The 27,882-nt window shown below is 42.5% G+C and overlaps 1 protein-coding gene across 2 annotated transcripts in view; it reads right to left on the bottom strand.

Annotated features, from left to right (window-relative positions):
* Window positions 1-2,911: 2,911 nt before the first annotated feature.
* Window positions 2,912-27,882, bottom strand: part of STK4 (serine/threonine kinase 4) — a 45,698-nt gene continuing 20,727 nt past the window's right edge. For both annotated transcript variants that reach the window (XM_021527863.2, XM_021527864.2), the window contains 2 exons: window positions 25,706-25,863; window positions 2,912-5,966 (listed from right to left, as the gene is read on the bottom strand). In XM_021527863.2, the coding sequence (XP_021383538.1) occupies window positions 5,808-5,966; window positions 25,706-25,863 (317 nt within the window). In that variant the 3' untranslated portion in view covers window positions 2,912-5,807. The remainder of the gene's footprint in view (window positions 5,967-25,705; window positions 25,864-27,882) is intronic.

The raw sequence follows: 27,882 nt of genomic DNA, 5'->3' as shown, positions 1-27,882 counted from the left end.
GAGCTTTCCCATTAAAAAAAATTCAAATTTGCATGCTGCTAGTCATTCCAAGGCAAAAGCTCCCCTACCTTGGGGGCTATCAGCAAGGCAGGATCTCCTGTGAGCCCCTCTGCCACATGGCAAAGGCAAATCAGAGGGGGCTGGTGCATGAGAACTCCAAGCTCGGGTTTGGGAAAGCCACCAAAGATGTTTTCCTTTTTTAGCCTCCTGCTCTCTGTGAAGACATCAGGATTTGTATGGCTCTGAGTAAGTGCACTAGGAAAATCCTCCCACTGCTGTGCAGGCAGATCTGGCAGAGCTGGAGCTGTGCAGAGCAGGAAGAGCGGGGGGCAGGAAGGTGCCCAGCAGCAGAGTGGGTGGGCACAGCCCACGCTCCCCAGCGAGGCTGCAAGGACGGGCCTCACTTACTCTTTCGAAGGCAAGGAGGAAACTCATGTTCTTCTGCTAATCCCTGATCAGTTTTCCTGAGTGGCTGCATTTTCATTTGATACAGTGGGTAAATCAATTACACACTTTATCAGGTTATTCCTACAAAGCTGCTTTCCACATTTGCCAAATGATTGACTAAAGCATGACTCTCTTGCCTCCAGGGAATGGTGATTAAGAAGTGACCTTATTAAGCTATTTAATGCAGACAACTCTGCTCAAAGAGACAAAGTAAACTTCATTAACTTGTTCAAAACTTCTTTTCCTTTGCCAACTTTCAGATCCATGACTACCCTGAGCATGGTCTGTGCACTTGGCTGGTACTTAGAAAACCAGGGAATTTTAAAGGGATCACCTGTAAGAAGGAAAGACTCCTCACTGGTAGTGTTTCTGGGATTTCTCTTGCTCACAGATTCCTACAACCCTGCTGACCTCAGCAAAAATCAGATCTCATTGCTTGAGCACACTGCTTGACATGTTGAATCAGTGTTACTTCTATTTGCTGAACTACATAAAGAGATCAGTAAAAACAAACAGTGCAGTAATTCCATTTTTTTTGTTTGTTTTTTACAAAATAATGCTAAACCACTTTTGCCTTGTAATGAGACAGCCCCAAGGTCTGCATATACTTATTGGGTTCACTTTAGCCTTTACTTGAACCCAAGCTGCTTAGTTGTAGGAAAAATCTGAGAAAGCCAAATGAGCAGCCTTGAAGGCATGGAACTAAATTAACCAAATGTGCCTAGACAGGTTACACCATTTCGGGGAATAAAACCCACAGATCAGGCATGCAGGGAGGCACAGAACCAGCAATGCATGTTCACATCCAGACCTCGAGTCTGCTGAGAGCAGCACAGTGGGAAAAACTGCCCCACATTTCTTTCAAAATCATGCTCTGCAGTGAAGGAATGATGGTCCAGAGCTTGTGAGCCCCTTGGGCTGAGGAAAATGCACCCTACAGCTCAGTTGTCTGCTGACTGTGCACAGACAGGTCTGCAAGAGGCTGCTGTCACCACTCAGGATGGGACTCAGGGACCCTGGGCTCCCTCCACGTCCAGCACTTCACTGATTTGGACAGCAACATCCTAGAGAGGAGCAGGACAGCTCTTCATAGATGGAACTGAATTGTTTTAAAGTTTTCAAACACACTGGCTTTCTTCCTGGCCTCTTAAATTAAAGAGCAATTAACTTTCAGTCTGGAGAGAGCTGATGGGTATTTCCTGGTTTGAATCTTTAGAATTTTGCCAAAATGATTAGTGAAATGAAAAATTGTCAACCCTCGAGGCAGGGCTGTCAGCCAGCGCTCAAAGCATTTATCCAAGCTCAGACTCTTTTGGCCTGTGGACAGCAGGAAATGGTACAAAATGAGGGTGTAGGAAATGAGTAGCTGGGCAAAAAGGACACTGGCACAGCAGCTCCTGTACCTTAATGCTAATAATTATTAAAAACTGCTGGTGCTATGGGCTTAGTGGAGAGCTGACTTCTTCCCTTATGGAGGAGAAAAGCAAGGCTAACCATCAGTCCCAGCTCGTGGGAACCTGTTGCTGGGTTTGTTAGTCACATGCAGAAGTTTGTGCAGCAGGTGCAGTGCTGCCAGCACACAGGGAGTGCACACAAACATTCCCCTGGTATGGCTGCACAACCCTCCCTCCCTTTGTTCTGGGGCTCCACAATACCCTGGTAGTGTTGCTGAGAAGCTGTGAGAGCTCCAGGCTTCCCCAATTACTAGAAAAGCCTGCAGCCTCCCTCCCTTTGATTTCCAAGCTCCTTCCCAGCACTTAAAAGCTCAGATCTATTTTGTTTCTTCCGGAATTGCTAACCAAAGCTGACTCCTGAATGAATTCTGTCTCTGCTCCAGTTAGTCATCCCTCCAGGACAGATTTAGTAACTGCTCAGGGAAACCACATCCAAGCCAACAGTTCACCATTGGAAGGCATCACCCACTCACTGTCAGCTTCATCTTTTTTCTGAGCTAGAAAGCTCAAAGTGCAGCAAGTGAGCCAGAATTAGGAGTGAGCCTCTAGCCTCACCTGTTGTGTAGGAAGGTGGATAAATTGATATGTACCTAGCCCCAAATCTGCCTGCAGGCTCAGGGAAGCTGCTGCAGAGACAGCAAGGACCTACAGCAGAGCTCAGCATCCCCATCTGCCAAAGCACCCCACGGGGCAAACATCCCTCCTGCATGCCTGGAGCTCCAGGCAGGGCTGCCTGTGCTCCTCCCTGCCTGAGCATCACCTCCTGAAGCCCCACAAAGCTGCCAGCACATGGAACTGCCCCTCTGCTCAAGCAATCTCACCCCGAGCTGCAGCATTAGGAATGTTTTAAAACGTGTGTCTGACATGTTCACTGCCTGAAAGCTTGTGCCCTCCTCCAGAACGTTGCATAACATTGACTGGCTAGAGGTGCATCATGTTAAAACTTGTCCTGGTAAACAGTAACACCCCCAAGTACTGCAGTGCATAAATATGAGACACAACACCGATGCTTTCAGGTAGGGACAGTTTATTTGCCCTTTTGAACAAATAAGGCAAAATATTTGAGAGAGATCAAACAAAATCTCCTGTATCAAACTGAGAGGAATGCAATAAAAGTTACTGTTCCATACATATACAAACTAAAGACCAGAACACTATTATATACAAACAGCCAGATCTTACAAAACAGCATTTCAAGTCAGCAGTTTATGCCAGTGTTGCTAATTTCTTTGTTACAAAAAAAAGTTAAAGCTACAAACTTCACATTTGTAAGTCTCACATGACTGATACCATCAGTATCTCCAGGTTTTAGAAGCAAAGAGAATGGTTTGTCCAGAACCCTTTCCAAATGCAGATGGACCCATGGAGCACATGAATGCAGCTTCTCAATTAAGCAAGTTTTTTGCTTAAAACTTTGTCAAAACATCCTTTCCTTATGGTACCAGCCTTGGTCATAGCTTGGAGGATTCTGAGGAATGAACAGTTTCTGTGCTTCCAGACAAAGGGACCAAAAAAAGGGAAATACTTTCTCCAACAAATTGAAAATCAGTGAAGGAGAAAATAATTCCTCTGCACCACAGCTCCAAATGCAAGAAACACCATTAAGTCTCACCCACTGCAAGCATTTTAGAAAGGTTCAAAGACAGTTAAGCCATTGGACCAGTTTTAGTTATTTTGGTTTGTTTGCTATATTTTAAGACAATCACGTCAGCAAAGCAGAGTATTTCAAGAGTGCTTACATTCAGTTACAACAGTCACAGGTTGCATATTCTGTAAATAGACACCACCCCGTGGTGTTTCACCTTAAAGTTGGGGTTTCTAATGCCCTCTGATCTCTACAGAGTTACCTATACAGTGCAGAGGAAAAAATCCTTCCAGCAGAACAAGCTTGACCCAGGCCACACAGGCAGTGCACAATTTACCATGTCACAGATCTCTGTGTCTGTCACACCAGAGGTGCTGGGCCAGATCCATCCAAGTGACTTACACAAAATCCAACACTGACCAGAGAACTGCCTGCTAAGCTGGAGGAGCTTCTTTGATGCAAAGGATGCTCATGCAAATTGGCTCATCATGAAGACACGGTCAGGGCAAAGCCTATTGCACAGATTGCAGCTGAGCCCTGATGTGACACCTGGGGCTGTCAGATGGCTGGCTCTCCCAGGATGTACTCCTCCTGCAGCACCCTACATACACTGCTCACTGCCTCCCTTTTCCTTAGGGACAGCTGTGATCCCACTGCATTGTCAAACTGAGAGAAACCCATGCAATGAGCCCTGCAGAGGGTAAGAATGGCTTGGTTCCTTTCACAGCTGTGGAGCAGAACTGTAAGCAGCAGCCAAGAGCCTGCTCCAGTGAGGAAACAAGACCCTACAGAAACATGGAACAAACACATCGCCTCTGTAGCAGCATTTGATTCAGGAGACACTGCTGTTTCATCATCCAGGTGATGTACCAAGGCCTACTTCAGAAGCACGACGTGGAAACTGCTCCCTCTATCAGAACAAAATAAAAAAATATTGGTAGAAACTTGCTCTGCCCAAGCATTCCATCATATGCTAGGCACACCTGAAACGACACAGCTGTGCTGTTGGAGCCCACGGGGCAGAGGCATTGCTCAGTCTCTGCCCTGCAAACAGGCTTTGTTTTACTCTCCACTCTGCTGTGAGCTGATTGCACCGTCCTCACAGCGATTGTGGCTGATTGAGCTATGCTGGGCAGGGGTGGCAGGGAAATGAAAAAAAAAAAAAACCAACACAAGAGCATCCAGAGGAACTGGAAGAGACTGAACCTCCTCCAGCAGGACATTGGTAATTGTCTTCTCATCCAGATCAACTCTGCCTTTGCTCCACCACCGTGAATGCAGATCTTTGTTAATTTAACAGTCTTTACTTTCAGTTTGACTCTCCTGATGCACTAAACCTTGCAGAAATGTGAAGGATTGTGAAATCAAGTTTTTATTCAAGCATCCAAAGATGTAAATTCAAAATTAAGCCTATAAAATAATTCACAAGCTGTGGAGATTTTAGACACAGCTGAAGTACCTAATTCCTGAGAGAGGTTCACACAACTTCCACCCATTCAAACGCTGCTTTCTTTTCCCAGCACTCCATTCTCAGCAGGGTCTCCCTGAAGGACATTTCCAAACAGACAGACAAAGGGGTATCACATCACTGACTGGCTTTTGGTTTTAAGTGAGTGTGGATTTTAAATTACAGAATGTAATTTCTTATGGAGGCACAACATGCTTTATCTACTTGTACAAACTCATGAAGTACACAAAATGAGGACAAAACTGAGGTCTTGAAGATATCACACTTGCTTAAAGCACACAGTGTAAGGCATGGGGCTTATTACAGGCTTTTTAAAAACTGAGAATTAAGTTTCTTTCAAAAGGCTGGACCAGTTTGTACATGTTTTCACCAGCTCTCTTCAGTGACCTAAAACTTATCAGTACCTTAACAGTAGAAACAGTTAACAGCTTGAAATTGAGTCTGTGCATTCACAAAGGAAAACAAAAAAATCACAAAAGAATCAGCTGTTACAGACAACCATCTGTATTAACTTAAACCAAAATAGACTCCTGAAAGTTCAGTTGAAAAGAGAGTGAGCCAACTTTCATTAGCCAATTTCTATCCGATTCCTCTGGTTTAAAAACAATCCTCCGAAAAAAGTAACAGAACTCTTTTGGAATTATGTTTTAAATATATGTCTAACATTACAACATACAATCAGGATTTTCCACATGATGGCATTCCTGAGTTCACAAAGGTGCTATGGAAAAATAAACGAGCAGAAGTATTGCCCTCTATTTTGCTAGAATATTTCAATAGAAATCAATCTGTTCAGTAGTCATAAAAGCAAGGGGCTGATTGTTTGAGGATGGCAGGAGGTTCCACCCGTGGCTCAGAAGTTCTGCTGCCGCCGCTTCTTGGCTTCGATGGCATCGAGGATCGGCTGCCGCTTGGATTGGTACTTCTGGCGAATCTCCTCGATCTCCTGCTCCATCATGGGGTCCAGGGCAGAGAGCCTCTTCTGCAGCTCATCCACGCTCCAAGACTTCAGCTAGCAGGGAGACAAAAGAGGAACAGACACTGGCATCAGTGCAACCACCACCCACACACCTGCAGGGATCCTGCTGCTGCACTGACGCCAAGTGCATCTTCCAGCAGGGAAAGGCAGCAAGAGCTCTGCTCCAGGCTGCTGGCCTCAGTGAGAGTGCTGTGAGCCCCAGGACACTGCTTCTGCTCATTTCTCAGGTACATTACATGCTCTGGTTGCTGGCAGTGTGAGCACACAACCAACCAGTGAAATGTTTCCCCCATGGAGTTGCTTTTCTAATGCTTCGTTTTGCAGGCTTAGGACAGAAATGCTGCACTGAGATGGAAGGAAAGCAAAGTTCTCTTCTCCTCCCCATTCCCTGCAACTAAACCTCCTTATGCTAAATGACAAAAGGAGACATAGGGAACAGGAAGAAAATAATATCATTGACAAAAGCTGCAGGTGGAAAAAAAAAGGCAATTATGTACAATCAGGCTGAAACTCAGTCATGGTGAGGAATTCAGACTCTGCTACACCAGAAATCCCAGAGCACAAACACACACCAGGTCACTTCGGGTCAGCCTTGTACTGATAAAATATGCAAGTACAATTTGTATTTTCCTGTACATGTGAAGATGTCAGGCTCATCTGGACAAGCTCCCTCTCCCTGAATCCTCTCTCTCTGCCCGGCCTTTGTTGAGTTGGCTGTCTTGTCTGTGGCAATTTGCCAAGAACTGGCACAGGAAAGTTTTGCTCTCTGATTACAGATGTCAAGTGTGGCTTGGGATAGCCTAAGTTACCCACAGCTACAGCCTTTATGTAATGTTATAATATTACAATTGGTGTAACAGACAGGATTTTAGTAAAATGTTAAAAATATGGACACTAGAAGGGCTTCAAATGTTTACTTAAGCACCAGCCCTTTCCCCATCCAAGACCAAGTGACCACAGGAGAGATTATTTTACAGGCATTCCAGCAGGACAGAAATGACTGTGCAGCACCTGCTATCATTAAGCACCTGCTGTGGATGCTAAGAATATGCAAAATAATTTGGGTTCTTTCTTGTGCACAAAGAACTGTCAACATTTTTTTTTTTGCTTTCAACAAATGTCATAATTAAGTGACATATCTTTATTTTCATGCAAGCGGGCCTGTTCTAGTTTAGCTGTTAATTAATCAGCTGTCATGATTACTCTTCAAGCAGTTTCTGAACCAAAACACGAAGTTAAATATTTGCTGCCTACTATAAGGCAACAAATGAATGTTTAATGGCAGTTTGCTTCACTCCTTAAAACTAAGATATGGAGCTCCTGATGTGGAGCTCCTTTTCCTGAGGTGGAAGAGATACCAGTCCCTAAATCACAGTCACCTGCTACTTGATTTCTCACAACGTCTTTTGAAGTTCTTTAGCATATTCTGCTAAACAAGATCTTTCCTAGTTGTTGTTTCAAGATCACAAATCCGTTTTAATAATCCAGACACATATGAAACAACCTTTCTGCCCAGGGTATACAGTATTTCAGCCTTTCCAATCAGGCAACTGTTCATTAGAAAGACAAAGCACTTCCTCCACAAAGATATATATTATTTATACACATTAATGCAACTTTAACAGGCAGCAGTTTAAGTTGATGCATGGCATCAGTTGCCTTTTCACACTAACTTATTAAGGAGCAGGTAATTATTCAACATTCCACTTCCTCACAGTCTAGGGAATTGAAAAGTCAAATAAAAATGCAAAATAGAAGAAAATATTAATACAAGTACTGAATACATATACTAAGCAGCTACACCTCTCCCAGTGCTGGACTGCTTAAAGAGAGTATTGGAACAAATCTAAAACACCTTGCTCAAGGTGTAAGCCAAATATTAGATGTGAGGAATTGCCCTAGGGCTGCAATCTTCCAGGGATGCCCTTTGAGCCTTCTCTGCCATCCTCCTGAAGTGCCTGGGTGCTGTTCAGAGCCAGGAACCAAGTGCCTGAGCTGGCAGAGCAGATGTACAGATGGGCTCTCCAGAACACGTGGCAGCAAGAAAACACTGCCCTGCTGCTGTCCTTGAACAGGATGGAGCATCAGGGGACATCCTCCGTGGACACCGACACCCCCAAGTCTTCCTGCAAAGCGCAGGAGCTGCTCACCAAGGGACACAACAGCTTGGCAATCCCGGGGACTGCGTTTGTCAGGACACATGGCTGAGCTGTGTGGAAGATGCTGGAGCACAGCTGAGTCTGGAGTGGGCAAAGGCCACAGATTTGTATTAGTATGAACCAACGGGGAAGTGGGTCACCCACGTGAGGCAGAGAAAGTGGCTGCTTGCAGAGCTGATCACGGGTCAAACACCACAGGATGGTGGGAGAAGGAAGGGAGGCAAGTGCATGTGCCCAGGAATCTGGGAGCACAGAACAGCCTCTGTGCAGAGCTGTGCCAGCGAGGAGGAACGACTGGCAGAGTTTTCATCTGCAGGAATGGCACACTGTGAATGCCACGCTACTCCTGGAGGGGCAAAGCCAAAGGGCAACGCTGGTCCAGGAGGTGACTGCTCAGCCCAGATGAGCTGATGGGAGACTGGCAGGTCCCCAGTGGGTAATGAGAGCCACGAGAAGCACACAGAGCAGGGGACACCCAGCCCTCTGCTCCTGCTGTGACAGCAAGAGCCTGGGCACCTGGCCTGGCCAATTACTCAGCCTGTCCTTCTGCTCACACACATCTTCAGAAGGGAGAAAATACAACAAACTGTTCAAAATGTGATGGCCTCCATTTCACTTTGCTGTCTGGCATTTCACTGTAAGGCAATGCCACAGGCAGGCTTTCTCCCAGAAATGAAGTTTTAGACTCCAGTATATCTCTTGCTGCACTCCTGGGACACTGACATTATTCTCTTAGAGAAACGCCAGGAGCAGAATAAGACAAGAAGGACAAAGACAGTATTTCATGACAGACGGGTACCCGGGGAAAAGTCTCAGTGCTGAGCAGCTGCAATTAGAGCTGGTTTTAGCCATGGGCTCAGTCCCATTCCTCTCCTCACTTCTCAGCATCTCCTCTGCTCTAAGAAGTCTAACTGTCTCTGTAAAAGCTATCTATTTTTGTCCATGCTGATCAAATACCTAAGACAAACTTCTAAAGGAAGGAATCTCATTTTGAATGTAAAGCTGGATAAAAAAATACTTGTTCTAAGGTTGGCCAAACAAATCTATCAAAATGGTGAGGAGGCAGCACATGAAACTCTTCCAGCAAGCCTGTATGTTGAGAAAGCTAATTTTTAACTGTTTGATTAACAGTTGTATTTTTACTTGAGGTTTTGAGAACGATCTTAACTCTGCAAAAATGCCCAGCTGAAGACATATGTCAGATGTCAGAGGTGGAAGTGTTCATCTGAAAGACTCATCCACAGTTGTTGGATGCTGTTTGTTTTCTTCAGACATCACTGACAGCAACATCTTGTTTTAATATGCTGATGATTTCTACTGTATAATTCAGAAGGACACACATAATTATATCCTTTGGAAGGACATAACCTACAGCCTTTCCATGCCTACACAGTAGTGATGGACAAATCAGGAACAGATCATTTGAAATACAATTTCTTCCTCAAGGAGAAGATTTGTAAGCTACTCATGACATTCCTTTGTCAGCATTTCTGGCAGATTTGCAGACAACCTACCCCACTGAATAATGTTCAACTCAGCAAACTGCTTCTGAGTTGCAGTTCTTTCAAATCAGCATTTTAAAAACAGGGGGGGAAAAACCCCACTTGCATTTCTTACAGTCAGGTAAAGTGTCAGAGGAACATGATATTCTACTGAATGTAAATGAACCTAAGCAGCAAAAGGAGAATAAGTTCTCTGCAGACACAGACACAGGTTTGGCATTCAAGGGCACCATGGTCTTAACTTCATACCTCTGCTGTTCTGTCCTAAACAGGACACAGCCCAAAACCCTACCACCATGCCAGATTTCTGTTTCACATAAAACAAAACAAAAAAAGCTGTTGTAAAACACAAAGCCTAGAGAATTAACTCAGCATCTGCCCTGTCCCCACTAAAACCAAGCAAAAACCCCAAATGGTGGAAACTTTTTGAATTAGAAGCTGATGCAAATAATTTATCACAGTCCCCTTAGTACCCACAGCCCTCACAGTGAGGAGCACCTGTGCTGGTTTCCCTACAGCAAGGTCTGCAGCTTGCCCAGTCTGGGACTTGGCACATTCTCTGGTCCCTCAAGTGCCCTTGAGCAGCACAAGGTCACCACTGCCTGGACCAGCCAGCACTAGTGACATAAATATGGTCATCCAGTGACCCCTGAGTCACTCCAGCCATCATTCTGATTTGCTCCTCTGGCAAAACCACTGCCAGCCAAATCTCCTTGCAGCATGAATTACGAGCATCAAACAGAAATGAGCTGTTTCCCAGCAGCTTTCACACATTTCTCTCCCAACGAAGAGTTTTGGCCAAGCTTTAGCTCACTGAATGCACAGGAATCAAAAAATGTTATCTTGGGGCAAGCGGAAAACATGCTTCTCCTGAAACATTCTTTTTACTCACTGATACTGATTTTGCTCCCTCCATTTAGCATAAAGCCTTTTCTTTGCATGTCTGCAAGGTTTCAGGCTATCTGGACTTTGCTTTTAAATACTGTCTTTCAAGTCCTGAGGCTTGTGCTAAACAGGAATCCTCTATCCCCTGGGGGGGATGCAGTTTTTTCCACCATCACTTCTCAAATGTGCAGATGGACCCTGACTCTGGAACAAAACTGGAATATGTATGACACTGTGAGATGAAGTTACTTTCCTCCTGGTGAAAGCACTTGAATGGTTTTTCAGAAGGAGAATAGTTTGAAGTCTTGGTACTACAACCAATCCTACAAACAAAATTAGGAAGTTGTTCTCTTCTTCCTTAGCCCTCCAGACACATTCCTCTACCACAATTCCTGTGAGTTTGAACACTTGTCTTCCACATGCTCAGGGTGTTTTCCGAATATCCTCCCACTCTTACCAAGAGCCTGTGGCTTTTTAGAAAGAAAACACCCAGCTGTAGCAATTGCTCTGCCTGCCTTTCACCCAGAGATTCCAGGTGGCATTTACTGCTCAACATAACTTGATGTCAAACTTTTAAGTTTTATATAGCCCTTAGAAAAACTGGCTTTGGCAATTATCACTTCATAAGGGGCAGTGGGAGTTTGAAGACTAAAATACAGAAGTAATAAAATTGCAGCTTCCCACGCTACACAGGGAAATAAATTCTTAGTAGAAAAGATACAAGCTAGATGGGAGCTAAGGAAAAACAAATTAATTGTCTATTTAGCACAGCTTTTATTGTTATAGTTTCCTTTTAAGCTTAGTTTTATGCTGCAATCTAACAGTTCTTGACTGCATAGCCAGTGATCAAAACCCCCCATAAAACTCATCAATCCCATCAGCAGGGAGCACAACACATCATTTTTTTGGTGTGTATTTAGACAGGCAAACTCTAAGCATGGCTTGAGAAGGGTTTTTACCCAAATCAAGTTACCCAAGCCATGCTAAACATTAAATGGCAAATAGGAATTTGCTGTTAGAGATAATGAAAAGCATTACCACAGTAATAGAGTAGCAACAATCTGCTTTGGAAAAACAAAACCAGAACAACCAACTGGGACTACAATTGCGTGGAAGCCCCTCAGGGGAGGCTGTTGATGATGACACTTGACAGCAGAAGTGGCTACATATGAGACAAGTATAAAACGATTCCTACAAGTGCAATTAAATGTTCATGTGTCCTTTAGGAAGGGAGGCTCTTCACAGAAGAGAATAATTAAACTCCTGCTTCACTTGACCTTGGCTATCACCAAGGCTATCAAGATGTTTCCCTGCTGATAACACCAAGGGCACACTGACACTTCCTTCTCCAGAACCCTGCAGATCAGTTTGGTGTGCATCCACCTCAACTCCTGAACTTTCCTGCCATCACCTCCTCAAACAGAATTTGTTTTTGGGAGGAGCTCTCCCATCAGATGCTTTTTGCAGCAAGCACCTTGGGGCAGAGCTCAGACTGCAGTGGTGCTACAGACAGCACAGGCCAGGGAGGGCTGTCACAACTCAGGGATTCATCAATGTGAGCTCTAAAAACTGAGATTATCCTGGAATTAGCTTTCTGTAACTTGAAAGACTGGTTAAACAAGGTATCCATTAAATGCTCATATCAAATGTACTCTGAGGACACAGATTACTCTAAAGTACTATGCACTTTTTTTAAACCAGAATAAAAAATAAAGCTCTCAATTTCCCCAGCCAAAATTAAATTGTAGTAAGGTAATTTCTCAGGCTCAGCAGTGCTCCAGACTTTAGATCTTGAAGATGGTGATATAAATTGGTGTTGGAATAGCATGCCATTTTTTCCCATAGCATTTTTCCTGAAATGCTGCCTCAATATCACTTGGCATACTTTCAATCACTGCTCTAAAAATTAAGTGCCTCGTTCTCATTTATGTTTCCAGCACAAGAAAGCTTTGATGTAATGTACGAGCAGGCATTAACTATTTATTCACTTTAAGTTGTCAAATGCAAAGGACACAAGGACCTACTAGCACTTTCTGACCATTTTTCCTCATCCATCAGGTCCCTACAGCTTCACAGATCTGTCAAGCAGCCATGCTACAGAGGGGCTGCAGTAAATCAGAACAAGCCCTTGTGCCTGCACCAGCACTAATTATCTTGCTTTTCCTCCCTTTTAGCATCAGCATGTCAGTGAAGTTTCTCACTGTTATGAAAGCAGTGGATGAAATGCACTCATTGTGGGATTTCATGCAAGATTAAAACCACAGATATTAATCTTTCAAAAGATTTGAAAAATAAGTCTCAGCAGCACAAGCTTCTGCTTTTAATGCACCTTAATTATTTAGGCAATATACTGGCAAAACACATCACGGGCTGCAGCATCCAGCATAGCCAAAACAGCTCTGCAGCTGAACTGCCCAAAGAAAGAGAAGAGGAGCTGTGATCACTGCACATCTGGAGATGTTCTCCAGCCCCTCACCTGAACAGCAGATGGCTTTCCACATAGAAACACTTTCAGTGAGATCATCAGATGCCCCAGAGGTCAAGCCAGCTTAAGGCAGTTAAATATTTAAGTGCAATCACAGCATCGCTTTTGGGGAAGAAAAGATGGACACTACCACACACTCAGCTTTTGATCCCCAGCTGAACTGGAAAAGTGCATCTTAACAGAGAGTTATATCAGAGGGGACCCAGGGCCTCTCAAGTGAAGTGTTTGGGATGGCTCTACCTCACCTGCACAGACTGGGAGCTACTGAAAGTGAAGCACCTCATTGTTATGAATGCCAATAAGGATTCCAGTTCATTTTCCATGTAGCTCTGCTTACTTGATTAAAATAAAGGTTCAAGACCCCAGACCATGGTCTCTGTGCTACCCTTGCAGAACTCCTGGAGGGCCATGTGTGCCACCAGGCACACTGGGAAGATCATGTCTAAGCTGGAAACTGCCTCTGCAGGAATGACAGCAGCCATGTAGCTTAATTTACACCCACGATGTCTGATCCTGCTGCTTCAGCAATGTCGCAGTTGAGGCAGGCACGGGAATGAAATGACTGCATGTTCAGAAGGCAAAGAATGAACGTTTATTCAAAGAACGTCTCTATAAAAGAGAGAATATTGTGAAGATTAATTTCATTGGGCTTAAAGTAAAAACATTTCACACCATTGGTGCACTACGAATAGCACACAGTGGTAGAACATATCTATTAACAATATGAACAGAAAGAGAGATAATAGAGAGTTTACATTCCTCTCAGACCTTTTCCCAGGCTTAGCCTGGTAGAAATCTCTCTCCTTTTCTCTCTGACTGAACTGGGAATATCCATACAGCAAGGACCTTGAGCAGCCCATTCCTGTGGTAACTCTGGAAGACACCCACGCTCTGGACACACAACTGCTCCTCCCAGCTCAGAGGCACCTCTGCCTTCCCACCCTCCCCACACTTTGGACATTTTCCCCCATTCCTCAAAAGCCTTTAGGAAGCAGAGAGCAGCTTTGCTGTTGGCAAGGTATCAGGAAATTCCCAATTTCAGAGGATTACAGCAAACATCCCATGAACAGCACAGCCAGGATCAACAGCCCTGGCATCCCTGGGCTGCTCTTAGCCAAGAACTGCACTTCACTAATCCCTGCTGTAATCCTTTCAAGGCTCAGGGAAGTTTTGGAAGCCCAACCATAGAACCTCTGTAAGATGTTACTATCCTCAGAATTGTCCTGAAGTATTAGGAAGAAAACCCATCCAAAGGTCTACTTGCTGATAGGAGTGCTGAGTGATCATTAAAAAAATAAAGCTTTTTTTTAAAAAAAGCAATTCATTTTAACCTTCTAAGATCCAAAATTAAATTTCCTTTTTTAGCCTTAGTGTCAATTATGAGTGTGAATAGCCCCATTCACTTCCAAAATCACCCCAAGTCCTGTGCACACTTCTTGTAAATAACGGGAATGAAAAATGGTGTCAGTATTATTCTGCAGCACCAAACTTCAAGAAGTCCAAACCTTGAAATCATTTAGAAACTTAGAAAGTGGCTGACTAATCCTATAACCACAAAGACAGGTTATTTCACCGCTATTCTTTTTTCAGTAACTGAATTACAAACCAAGCTAAAAGGTCAGCCTGTCTGGACAAGCAAGCAAGAAAAAAAAAAAAAGGAAAAAAAAAAAACATAAAAAGGAAAGAAAGGTAAAAAAAGGAGCACCGTTTGCTTTTAAAAAGCACTTGCTTGCCAGCGGTTTGATTAAATAAAAACAGCAGGGTTTTTTTTCCTTCTCTAAGTGATTATGATTTAATTTTCTTGAGTAAGAGCACAAAAATACCTCTCAACATGCAAAAATAAATCATGTCATTAGGCCATGAGGATCTGGCAAGCTGCACAACTCAGCTATAAAGTACAGAGCTGGCCAATGTGGGGTTTTTCTCTTTTTTTTTTTTTTTTTTTTTTAAGAAGAGCAATCTGTCAGAAAATGCCGATTCCTTTAAATCAAACAAAATTCTTTTACAAATCTGAAAAGTTTAACAAAGTTCTTCTAGGAAGGGTACATATGTCCATAAAGGAGCTCCCTTCCAATTCCAGGTACCCTTCACCCCTCCCTCTCTTGCTCCTAAGGGCCCTACTTGCTGAAGGATTAACAACTAATTTCTTCATTCAGGATCACTTATCCTGAATAAAGCAGAACAACTTATCCTGAATAAAGCAAAACAACGGAAGAGGTAAGAATACCTCTTAAGTAAGAGTGATTAATTAATACAATATTTTTCAGTATGAAACACAAATGTAACTAAAGTGGTAACCAATTAATTAACACTAAATGAGTACTCAAATACAGCCTTTATTAATGATGTGGAGTAAGAAGCATCATTAACATATCTGAAGACTTCACACACTCAAATCTGCAAGGCACAGGGAAGGCTTAAAACACACAGCTTCAGTTTCAAAGGCTTAAGACTACATCATCCATGGCAAGCAGCCATTATAGCTTTAAATAACTTGGGCCTGTTTATCTTAAGAGTATTAAACTTTACTCAGCAAACATTTTTGAGTCTTAGTCTCCCATTTTAGTCCTAGCTCCATGAGAGCTGCTGAAAGGGATTTGTTTTCAGGAAGACCCCACATTGTCTACCCAAAAGTGATGCTTATTACAAAACCTTGGTCCAACAGTGTTCTGCCTCCCCCGTTTCACTCAGGGAAAGGAGGAAACAGCTGCAACTTGAAGGCAAAGAAGAGAGGAGAGAGAATGAAAAGCTTTCTTAGGAAAGACTGAATTACAGAGATTTCCAGGGCATTCTGGAAAAATGAATAGCTGCATGTCCATGCAGTTGTCTTTAAAACCAGGGGTATGTGTTTAATATTTAAGAGGCAAATATTTTTTGGGACAGTCCCCAGGTAAACCATCTCCACAAAATCTATCTTGAATTAACCTGCACAATTCACTATGAAAGTTTTCCCCAGTTGTTCACTTGGGTTTCCATTTATAATGATCCTGCGTGATGGCAGGACACAAAACAAGAAGGAATCAAACACTTAATTTCTGAAAAATTTTCCTTTCAGACTGTATCAGTCTATATGTATTAAGCTGTTCTTTCTTGCTCTTCCTGAAGGTGAAAGCTTTAATTATGAATCATAAAATGGTTTGGGTGGGAAGGGACCTTAAATCCCATCCAGTGCCACCCTGGCCATGGGCAGGGACAATTTACACTGTCCCAGGCTGCTCCAAGCCCTGTCCAGCCCGGCCTTGGGCTCTTCCAGGGATCCAGGGGCAGCCCCAGCTGCTCTGGGTACCAGTGCCAGGACCTGCCCACCCTGCCAGGGCAGGATTTCACCCCAGTGTCTGGACCAGGACACCCCAAGGTTACACACACACCAGTCACGCTGGCAGTGCCTCCATGGTCCCGCAGGTTTTCAAGTAACACAAGAAGAGGCTGCACAAGGTCAAATGCACCAGGTCCAGCAGTCAGAGCTGAGGTAACTTTGCTCCTCTCACAGTTCATCATTTCAGGCACTTGTCCAGATGGAAAGTGTTCACAGAGGCACGATGGAGGCTTCAATCCTCCACTTTTCCAGATGGTCCAGATTCCATCCCAAGAGGCAATCCAGAGCAGCTATAACAGACTCTCCATGCAGAGTCTCCAAAAGGAGCCCTTTTGGGTACAGATGAGAAAAACCTGGACAAGCGTGTCTTTTTAAGCTACATTACCCTTTGCAAACATTTGCACTGACAGATGAGCTGGAAGAAGATTTCAGAAGCATTTCAAACAGATATTGTTTCAGCAGCAGAGTTCTTTCTTTAAGGGAGATGCTGTGCCAAGAACACATCCAGCCCTGAAAACAGATCTCAAGGCACAACAAGGCTCAAACAGGTTTTCTAAAGAATTCAGTGTGGTCAAAGAGCATTTTTATAGTACCACACTTTCAGCTACCAATTCCTCTCCCCTTTTTCCCAAAGCAGAAATGCATGTTGCAGCCGACCTTAACCATGCAACAGCAGTGGAACAAACCCAATAATCACAAACCCAGGATGAAATTCTATTAGTCACTTAGCTCATCTGCGAAACTTTCAGTCAATGTCCTAGCAGATTAAATCTACAGTAGGCAAGGGGCCTCCAAGATAGTCCAGGATGTTGAATTTACAAGTCTGAGTACTCTGATACGAAGTCGATTTCAGGTTACATTATTTCAGTCTCCATTAAGGGCTATGACCTAAGCAACAAACTATAGCAACTCATTTTACTTCCCACTCACTGCAGGTTTCATCTAAAAGCCTCATGTCACAGAAGGCCTGCTATATACAAAAATATAGCAAAAAATGAAAATTTGACAGCAAGTTGTGGCAGTAAGTGCTTTGCAATCAATGTCAGTTTGCACCAAAGTGAAAGCAGGTGGTGAGCAATGACCCTGTTAGCAAATGGAGAGAGCAGGAATCTATTCTCTTCCCCAGCAGACAGAAGTCATGTCTCTGAAGAACCTTTTTCAATTTTCAATATTGCTAACAAATTTTAAAACCAAACGTGGTATATTCTTCTTTTGTTGTTGTTGCTATAAAGGGAATTTGGAAAGGTTTATAAAACCTACATACACGGAACTCGCTGTGAATCACGTTGGTGGTTTGACACGGCCACAAATCCAACGAGGTTTGCAGTGAGGTTCAGAGTGCCTTCCTCATGCAAATGCTACAGAAGACTCAAGACCACTTAAACAATAAAAGAGAGAAGCAAGCTGCTCCTGGGATTATTTTTAAAAAAGATTGTTTGACTACAAAGTGACAGAATGAACCATTTGTCCTTAATAAAGATGTCACAAGCTAAAAGTATTTGCTAGGAAGAACATACCAAATATGCTGGAAAGGTAATGCTTAAAAGAGAAATAAACAATTAACAGAGCTTTAAAAATTCTTGGCAGATGGCTGAAGAGAAAAAAAAAAAGGGAATCCATTCAAGGAATGTCAGTGTTATGAATCAAGACAGGTGACATTTAAAACCAATGAATAAAACATCAGGAAAACCTGTCTCTTTTTATAAATCATACTTCACAGTGGAACTACATCTAAGTAATACCCTTCAAGATCCTCCTCAATAAGCAGGAGATACCATGGGGGTACAATTCAGGTTTGAAAGTTAATAATTGTCTATCCTGGACTGCCTCCTGTTGTCAGAAAACCAGTCCTTTTATTCGAGTTCGTTTCCCTCCATCTCACAAAAAAGAAAAGAAAAAAAAATGTAGCCTTCATGCTCTCCCACAGAAAGAAATCTTTATTTTAGATCCAGCACCGCAGAAACAAGTACCTCAAGTTTTCCTGCTTCCCAACCAGGAATCTGCCCTAGTTCCATACTGCCCAGACAAAGATATCCATCAGCCACCCCAGATCTGGCGTTATCTCTCAAACTGATAAATGCCTCAGCAAATAAGTTCACTTTATGTCCAAAGTAAAACTATTGGAAAAAATCAGTGCCTTAGAAGTAATTTTAATTCCAGTCACCACTGGGAAAAAGGAGAGTTCATGATAGATGAAGGGAAGAAACACTTGGACAGAGAAATCCCTGTAGATTCACTCAAAGTGTTTGGTTAAGTCTTCAAAAAATGTTATTGAAAAATGCTCTACTTTAACCAAACTTTTTTTGTTTTCTACACAACACTATATGTATTCAGATGAATTTTTTGAGCAATCTTCATTTATCACACAAGGGTCAGAGAAACTTGCTCTCTTAGAAAATAAAGAATATCATCTAAGTTTCATAATAATTCAATAGAAATTACAAGATTATTTGATTTTCAGTGATGCCATTTAAATGACCTACAAATGTGCACACTTGAATACAGTTTTTGTTTTGTTTTTTTTTTTTTTTTTTTTTTTTGCTGTTTTTTTTTTTTTTTTTGCTGAGGCTTTCTGGTGTCTCAGTAACCAACTCAAATTACTCACTTGAGTAATTTGTCTGGGAGAAAGGAGAAACAAAGATTATTGCAGAGGCCTGCATCTGACACCTTTACCAAGCTGCTTAAAAGGCAGAAGTAAAAAGAAGATAAACCTAAGAGGATCACAGCAAAGTCAGGAAACACTATAAAATAATAAATTATAAGAAGTCACACACCAGCAGCTTTCCCATATAATGTAAGTATTCCTAGCTTCTGCCTTAATCCTGTATCCTCAGCATGCCTCCTTCCTACTGCCAGCAAAGACCAATTCCAACAAAATAAGAGCCAATTATTCAGTCTACCATCATTTTCAAAGCTGGCAACTACACAGAAAATACTCTCAAGTTTTTAATCGATTGAACTTTTAAAAGGACAAAAGGTAGTAAAGCTATAAAGCATCAATATTAGATTGCTAACAAATGCTATCCAAATGGATGTTCAGAGAAACCAAAGATGGTGAATGTTCCAGATCCTGGCAGACAACGAGCTGTTCACAAGACAAATGACACCTTCACAGACAGAATGCAATAAATTAGAGACTCTGGTCATTGTAAAGCAGCGTGTGTTTACTGTTATTGATAAGCAATAAATCACCTGCCCTCCAACAGTTCCTCCCTATAAATCACTTCCAGTGAAAGAAACAGATGGTTCCAGTGTGCAGCCATTCTTCAGCAGAGCTGGGAGAGGCACTGAGCTGTGCTGAGCCACGAGGTGACTGCAGCTGGGCACGGGGAGCACAGGAGCTGCAGGTCCCTGCAGCTGGGGCTGTGCCAGGCTGAGCAGCCCCTGTGCCCCCCAGGGCATCCTCCCTGCAGCTCCGAGGGCTCAGCCCACTGCCATCCATCCCTCCTGCCAGGCCTCCCTGCCTGCACCACACCTGACACGCACAAGCAACTCATCTGCAGGCTGCTCTCTACCTGTAAAATATAGAATAAAATACATATAAAAAATACAGCATGGTCCTAGTGCTCTGGCAGCCTTGCTTTCTACACACTTCTCAGCAACTCCAGTTTCTTGCTATCACACCAATACCTAACTTGTCTAACTGGAAGGAAAAACAGATTCATGTTCATGATTTCATTGCAAACAAACAGCCTCTTGTTCAGGCTAAACAAGCTGAAGACACCATTAGATCAACACACTTTTCTTTTTTGCTGGTAAAGATACCAAAAGTCGGTTTACTTATTTATTTATTTATTTATTTTAAAAATCTGTTTCCAATGTGACATTTTGAACTACTAAGGAAAAGCACAGAAATGAGGATGCGAATAATAACAGAATATCCCAGGAGAGATCAGCATAATGAATCATTGTCTCTAGTAAACAGAAAATTTTATTTTTCTTTACTACTTCAAGAAAAATAATTATACCTTCACTCAGGGAAGAAGAAGGTTTGCTTTTATCTACATTATACTTGTAAAAAAAGAAAAATCCCTGGCTAGAAACTGCTTACAGAGAAAATATTAGTTTCCTATCAAATAATTATAAATGAACATCCAGTTATTCAGCTATTTGAAGGAGATGGCAGTTGTGATACCAACTCCTGCAATTTAAGATCTCCAAAAGATGCAAATATACTTTTGGAAATGGGACTTAATTAAATTTTAAGAGTTTTGATGTTTTGCTTCAGCCACTGGCTTGGTGAGCCGGCATCCAACTCCCACAGCTTCCAGCTCCAAAGAGCCCTGGGCAGGACTCAGGGTAAGCAAACAGAACCAGAGGCCACAGTGAGTGGTGTACAGACAGTTCTGAAATGAGTATGTCTCATTTCAATACTGGTCTGTTTTAAGGAGCACAGTGAAGTCACACATGGACAGCAAATTGTGGCACTCTGGACGCAGCAGGTCAAACAGCCAGGAAGAGTTCAGTAGGTGGGGAAGAGCTGGGTGTGATCCCACAGCTCCTGAAGCTCCTTCTCTGCCCATCCCTGACAGGCAGCTTGTGGAGACCAGAACTTACAGCCCTGGAAGCAGTGGCAGCTGATGAGTTCTTGTATTCTTCCTCCCAATTAGCGGCAATTAACACCTCCTGCTCATCCTTCTTTATTTTGCCCTGGAAAAACTTCCTAAACCACAGCTCTATTGCTTGCAGGACAGCCCTCCCCAGCAGCAGAGAAACAGATGACACTGTGCAGTGAGAAGTGATGAAGGCTGCTTTGGAATGCAGGGAAATCACAGCAATCTTTCCTGTCCATCAGCAGGCAGCGAGACACTGCTCAGAGGGAGCTGAAGGGATGGGCTAAGGCACAGAATGGCACTCACAGCAGGGACACAGCGAGCTGAAACACAGGTGCACTCCCAGCACGCTGCAGGGTGGTGACACTGTGACCAAAGGCCACGGCAGCTGCCACCTTCCACAGGAATCTGACAAACAGGCCACGTCTGCTCCTTCCATGATGCTGCTGAGCCAGGGAAGGGCAAAATGATCCCACGACTTCAGAAAGCAAAGTGAGCATTTATTCAAAAGCACTTCTATATTTTATAGAGAGCATCGTGAACACTAATTCCATTGGTCTTAAAGCAAAAGCATTTCACCTGATTGGTACACTGGACTTAGGTCAGTGTGGTAGAACGTATCTATAAACAATATGAATAGAAAGCAAGATAACAGATAGTTTACATTCCTCTACGACCTTTCCCAGGCTTAGCCTGGCAGAAATCTCTCTTTTTCTCTCTGACTGAACTGAGAATATCCACACTTCCACTTCTGCAAAACCTGACATTCTCAAGGCTATATGTTAGTTTTATTTTCCCAAGGACAGAAACTCTGCTCCAAAGTGTTTCTGCTTCAAAGAGAGAACCTGTGAATGCAGATCCTCTCCATTAAGCCAAGGAGAGAGAAGGATGGACCCATATCAAGGCTGCTGATAATTGCAGGAATGGGAAAAGTCTGACTCACCAAGACCTTGCAGATGCAAGCAAACCAGGGTTTTCCCAAAAGAAGCAGCACACTTAGGAAAGACACATAAGCCTTGATTCTGGTTGTTATCTTCCTTCCCAGCAGGATGGAGATTGCCAGTGCAGAAAACCAGGGCTTCCTGCAGGGGAATGGCACTGCCACCTTTCAACAGCCCAGCTCCCTCCTGCTGCCCTGCCAGGGCAGCACAGAGAGCAGCTCCAGAGCCAGGGAAGTGTCTGCACCAATGCAGCTCTCCACAGGCAGCCTTGCACAGGCAAGGAATGGTTGGCAGAGCCACAGGTGCTGGAATCAAAGAAAACCTTGGAGCAAACAGCTCCAATTCCATGAAGACTTGATGTCCTGCAGTACTCTTGCCCTAATCTCAGTTAGAAAGTTCACGTCCTACTTGACTTCACATCCAAAACCAGCCCCCAGGATAGCAAACATTTACTGATAAATGAAAAAAACATGACTTAGAATTACAGCAAAACCTAAGTTTAACACTACAGATACTGAAAAAGCCCCACAGCCCCATCATGATGGCAAAATTTGAGACTGACCAGGGCCGAACTGCCACTGATTTTTGCCTGTGAAACCACACTCATGACATAAAACTGAAAAGGTTTCAGTGTTGTCAAAGCTCCCATAAGCCAGGAGTGGCTGGCACCTGCTAATTTGCTAACAAAATAGGCTTTCAATAGAAGGATTACTGATGTAATACCAAACATTCATGACTGGCTGATCCACAAATATGTTCTACAATAGGTTTGGCAAAACTGAGAACCTTTCAAGCAGGGTCAGAATAAAAACAAGTGATTCTACTTTAACCATAAGTGATATTAGAATACTGATGTGCTCAGAGCAGTTAAAAGGCTTTAAAAATAGGAATAAGTAAAGGATTTGTTGTGTCTAAGGGCAGGAAACACTACACAACTAATTTTCCTATATGTTACAGTACCACTGAAAGATTAAAGTGAAAAAATGTAGGTTATTGTCTAAACAAATCTTCTGGCATTATTAAGTCTGTGCAACAGCATGTGACTAATGTTCACTGGCAAAATTAAATGCAACTACAAAAATCCTGAGATCTGATTATGGCAATTAGTAATTATCCATACAATGCAGCCTGCCTATTATCAGCCTACCCCTGCAGCAATCTCTGCTAGAGTTTGTTATGTTCTTCCTAAAAGCCAGAATTTTTGCCCATAATTAGTATTTTTCTCCCCATGTTAAATAAATCATAATGTTGTTGAAAATACTGTTCTCAGTCAAACAGGGCTTAAAAGATCCTTGCTCAAACATGGGAGGAGATAAACATTAACAGCATCAAGCATTGACTAATCATTTAGTAACAACTTCCACCTTAAAAATCCAAGGCTGGAAATACTTTTTTGGAAATACTCTGGATTAGTGCCATCTCTGACCACAACCAGAACACAGCCAGAGCATCACATTTAGGAGGAATGGAGTTCATCACCTTTCAGAACAGGATTTCTGGGTTTTCAGCTCTGCAGTGGATGGGGTTGACTCAATCTAAGCCTCATCTAATGTGACATTGCCATTGTGATATAAATAGTGTCTTATTTGCCTGCTTCAGAACAACAATGTTAGTCAAGAAAAGGTCAAATGATTTTGCCACAGGCAAAAAAAGAGTGAAAATCTTTTGTAATTTAATATTGCCTTCTTTTTTTTTTTTGGGAAGACAGGAGACTCCAGGTGCTAGTCACACAGGAAGGAGAGGAATACAGAAAAGAAGAGAAAACATATTTATCTAGTCTGCAGTAGCAGAAAGCAATAATATTTCAATCATTTCTTAAGGCCCAGAGGAACAAAGATTTACCTGGCATCTCACTGATCTCATCTTTACTTGGAATGCTGCAAACTGTAGAAAAAGGCTGCTCAAACCTGCCTACTTTGGCAATGCAGAATTATAGCTGTAGGCAGGTCTAGGACAGATGTACTGGATACAACTGAAGAATGCCTTTTTTTCTTATTCCACAGTGCTTATTACATTGATGCTTTCAATTAATAAATCATTAATAAACATGACTTTTACCCACAGATAGTCACAAAATCAATCAATTTTTAGCCAAATGGGAAAAATACATGATTTTAAGTCTTTGACTACATTATACAATATGAGCTTGTACTAACTCTCAGATAAGGGCTATATAAACACCCACATTATTTATTAAGGCTGCTTGCAAGCAATTTTCTCATCCTACAGGAAAAAAAAGTAGCTCTGCTCCAAAATTTACATGCAAGGCAGGCTGGTATAGTCATACACAACTGAACTAGAGAAACACATAGAGCTGGGAAGTGAAATTTCTACAAATCACTTCACAAAAGTGACCCAAAGGCAGATTTATTGCTCACTTTTATTGCTTCCAGCACAGTGGGAATCTGTGCACATGGCAATACTGCAGTACTAATGGAAATCAGTAAACAGGGTCACACATGCCACAAGAGTTGCTTTTCATTGCTAAAAATATTTGTGGGTCCTGCTTGCTGGAAAGGCAGAGACCTTTGATTGTGTTGTCTGTGCTGGCTGGGGGTACCCTGCACCTACAGCTCCAGGGTGCCCAGGGGAGTGCATCCCACTCAGAGGAAATACACTGCTAAACTTGTTATCAACCAAATCAGAAAGTAAAATAATTACAGCAAATTTTCCCCTGGGCCATCCTCTGCAGACTACAAAAGACTCTGAAGATCCCCCGAAGCAGCCCATGTCTCCTGGGAAATGCCACTCATTAAAAACCAATTGTTTATCATTCAATTAAGGTACAGCATGAGGTGAATGAGATAAATGAAGCATCTGACTCGACTGGAATTGAGTGCTGGGCCCAGGCCCTGTGAGACACGGGCAGCTTGAGGGTTATTTTTGCACAAAACATGTTTATGCAGTGGCTTTATGCCTTGAGACCAAAGATAACAAAAGATAATAGTGCAAAGAGCTAGGAGGAAGGGAATGCAGGAGGTCCCCTCAGCTATTCTCTGCAGCCTGAACAAGAAAATAAGAAAAGCAGGAGCAAAGACAACGAAATAACAGCAGTAAATCTATACAATCTACAGAAAAAGAATGAAAACTCCAGCTGTTATTCCAGCCTTGAAGGGAGGCATCTCCTCAGGTCGTGAACAGCAGAGGGAATTTAATTTGCTTTGCACACTTTGGGGGGTGAATGTCACCAGCTACTGCCAGAGTGACAGCCTGAACCACAGGCAGCACGAGCAGGCACTGCAAGGGCACAGAGAGCAGAAAGTGCTCACAGTGAAAGATCTCTGCACAAAAACCAGGGAACAACGTTCAGCATCTTCTGGCTTTTTGAAATCAAACAGGAAATTTTACATCCACACACACACAGAGAAAAATTTAAATCAAATTTATGAATAATACGTCTTTCTTTGAACTTCTGATAAGTTCCTGAAACTTTTGAGCATGGGAGCCTTAGGAAGGAAGAATGAAAATAAGGATTTGAAATGAGAAATGAAGATAAGTTATGTTTGTATAATAAAACAAAATCCAGAGCCAAAGCTTGAGAAAAACAAGGAAATTCAATAGTTCTAACGCCATTCTTTGTCAATACTAGACATTGAGGATTTGCATTTTCCAACTGCCATCTGGAATTATTTTTTTAAATTTTAAATGCGTAATGGGGAAGTAAAGCAAGACAGCTTATACCTTCATGTCCTCAGGCTTTTTTGTTCCTTTGTTTGCTTTTAAACAAGGAACATTTACAGATAATGACTGGCTATGATTACTGAGAAATACACAAAGAAAACGAGTTTTTCAAATGCCCCATCCAAATGCATTAGCAATTAGAACCTCCTCAAGTTTCCATTAGTCTGTCAAAACAAGAAATAATCTCATGGCAGCTGACTAAAATTCCTAAAGATTGTCACATTGATTGAATTTCAAAGTATAGACTTACAAATTCGTAGTCTCCATCCTGTGGTACTTTCCAATCAGATGAATTTTTTGTCTGGCCAGAAACATTCTTCCCAAAGCTATTGATTTGATTCTCCTTCTCTTTCTGTTCAAAATATTCAAGGAATGATGGTCTGGCTGGCTGCATTGTTTCGTCCCTCCCTGGAAATATTAAAAATAATAAAAAACCAGTTGTTTTGAAAGATACAGTTTTGGTTATACAGCCCTACATCATACCCAGAAGTAATTTTATTTTTTTAGCACGCACTAAATCACACAGTACTGCTGAAGTACTTGCTAAAATACTATTTTTCAGCAGCTTTTCCACCATAAAACTGACGGCACAGTGAGAAAAGCAGGGAAGGAAAGCTGAAAGCCAGCACAGAAGTGATTACAGTGCTTCCATCCATCCCTGCCAGCACACTCCAGGTACCCAACTGCCCTCCTGCCCTGAATGCCAGCACTGAGCAGCTGCTGCTGAGACAGGCTGGGCTTCTCCATCCCAGCCAGGTTCCACGCACTGCAAAAGAAACAAGCTTCGAAATAAACTGTGCTGTTTTACAAGCAGAAAGTCACCTTTACATTTGTGAACAGAACAGGACAAAAATTAGGCTTTCAAAGACCACAAACCTTATAAATACCACAAAATTTGCCTTGGATAGAAGTGGTCAGCTTTTCTATATTGTTTGGGTAGAAAGGTTTATTTAGCTTTCAAAACTTGTTTTTTTTTCTTTTTATAAATAGTAGGTGTTCAAGTTTACTGCCCTAGTTTTCTTTTTGTAAATTAGTTCTTCTGAACCAACTTTGTTAGTAGAAGAAAGGCTTAGATTTAGACTCAAACAAGCCAGATATACATATTAACCATTCAATTCTAGGTTGTAATTAAGAAACTTGGGGTAATAAGAAATGGGAGGGCAGCTTCACTGGTAGGGTGATGACAGCACATTAAGGAAGTAAGTGATGAAATGTCAGAGGATGAAAATGCTAATTCCCAACACAGGCAGGAAAAAAAAAAAAAAGCCAAAACAGGAAAAAAACATGAAATTTAACTTCATAGCAAGTCAGGGTTATAAGGTGTCCAGCATCTCCAAGGGAAGATTTCTTCAGTAGTGCAACCAGTCCAGCACCAGATGCTGCCCAGGCTCTGCACACTTAAACTGGGCTGTCCTGAGTTTCAGCACAGATAATTCCTTAAGAGCTTCAGTCCAAATTAAGAAGTAGGCTTGCACAGCAAACGTGCTTTAACAGGGCTGCAACACAGGCACAGTTAAAGTCTGCTCACAGCTCAATGCCACTGCACTGCTCCTGCTGATGAAATCACCAAAACCCGTGAGCAGCATGGAAGCAAGCACTGTAACCCACTAAATGGTTTTGTTCTGTAACACAAGGTTCTCTAGAATAAGTTACTCATGCTTGAAACATATGTTTTAGGTGATGCAGAAACCACAGTTTTCAGAAAGCAGGACCAGGACTGGAGTCAACAGAAAATGGCATCAGAGCAGCCGAAGTCTGGACTGCAGAAATAAGTTCATTGCTGAATGCCATACGTTTGAAATAAATATAAACTGTCAGGCAGCCAACCAACCAAGAGTTTAGAGCTTCAAACAAGCACACAGGGGATGTCCTGTGATGGGCTGGCAAGGTCTGTGTAATGCAGAGACTCTCCCACAAGAATCTGTACAGAAGGCAGGCTGTCACAAAACAGTCCTCTCTAAGGACATTCAGCAGCGCTTTCCTCTTGAAAAAATATTAGCTGCTCTGGAAACTCATTAAGATTTAATCACAGAATATTATTCTTGCATATAAAATTGCCACGCACTGATCCAGAACTTCCCTGGCAGACTCTGTCTGAACCTGAGAGAAGTGGATGAAGTCCTTGGTCAGCTACAAGACACTCTAGGAAATCATTTGTCTATAGACGTGTTAAATACGGAACAAATTTCCACAAAGTATGAGAAATCTTGGCAGGATATTTGGGTTGTGATACTGAGAGAAGTGTGGTTCTGCACAGCCCTAAATGTCATGATGCATTTTGAAAAAGCCCTGCATCATCCTGCCTCTCCAGGGCCAGCTAAAAGCTCAAGCATGAACTGAAGTGCTGACACTTTTGCACCATGACAACTGGAGCAAAGACAAATTATTATACCCCTGGTAATAGCTCCCCTTTTTTAAAAAACAAAA

The sequence above is a fragment of the Lonchura striata genome, chromosome 17 (assembly GCF_046129695.1).
Source record: "Lonchura striata isolate bLonStr1 chromosome 17, bLonStr1.mat, whole genome shotgun sequence".
NCBI classification, from domain to species: domain Eukaryota; kingdom Metazoa; phylum Chordata; class Aves; order Passeriformes; family Estrildidae; genus Lonchura; species Lonchura striata.
Note: the sequence above shows the minus strand (reverse complement) of the source record. Positions and strands in the feature narration are given on the sequence as shown.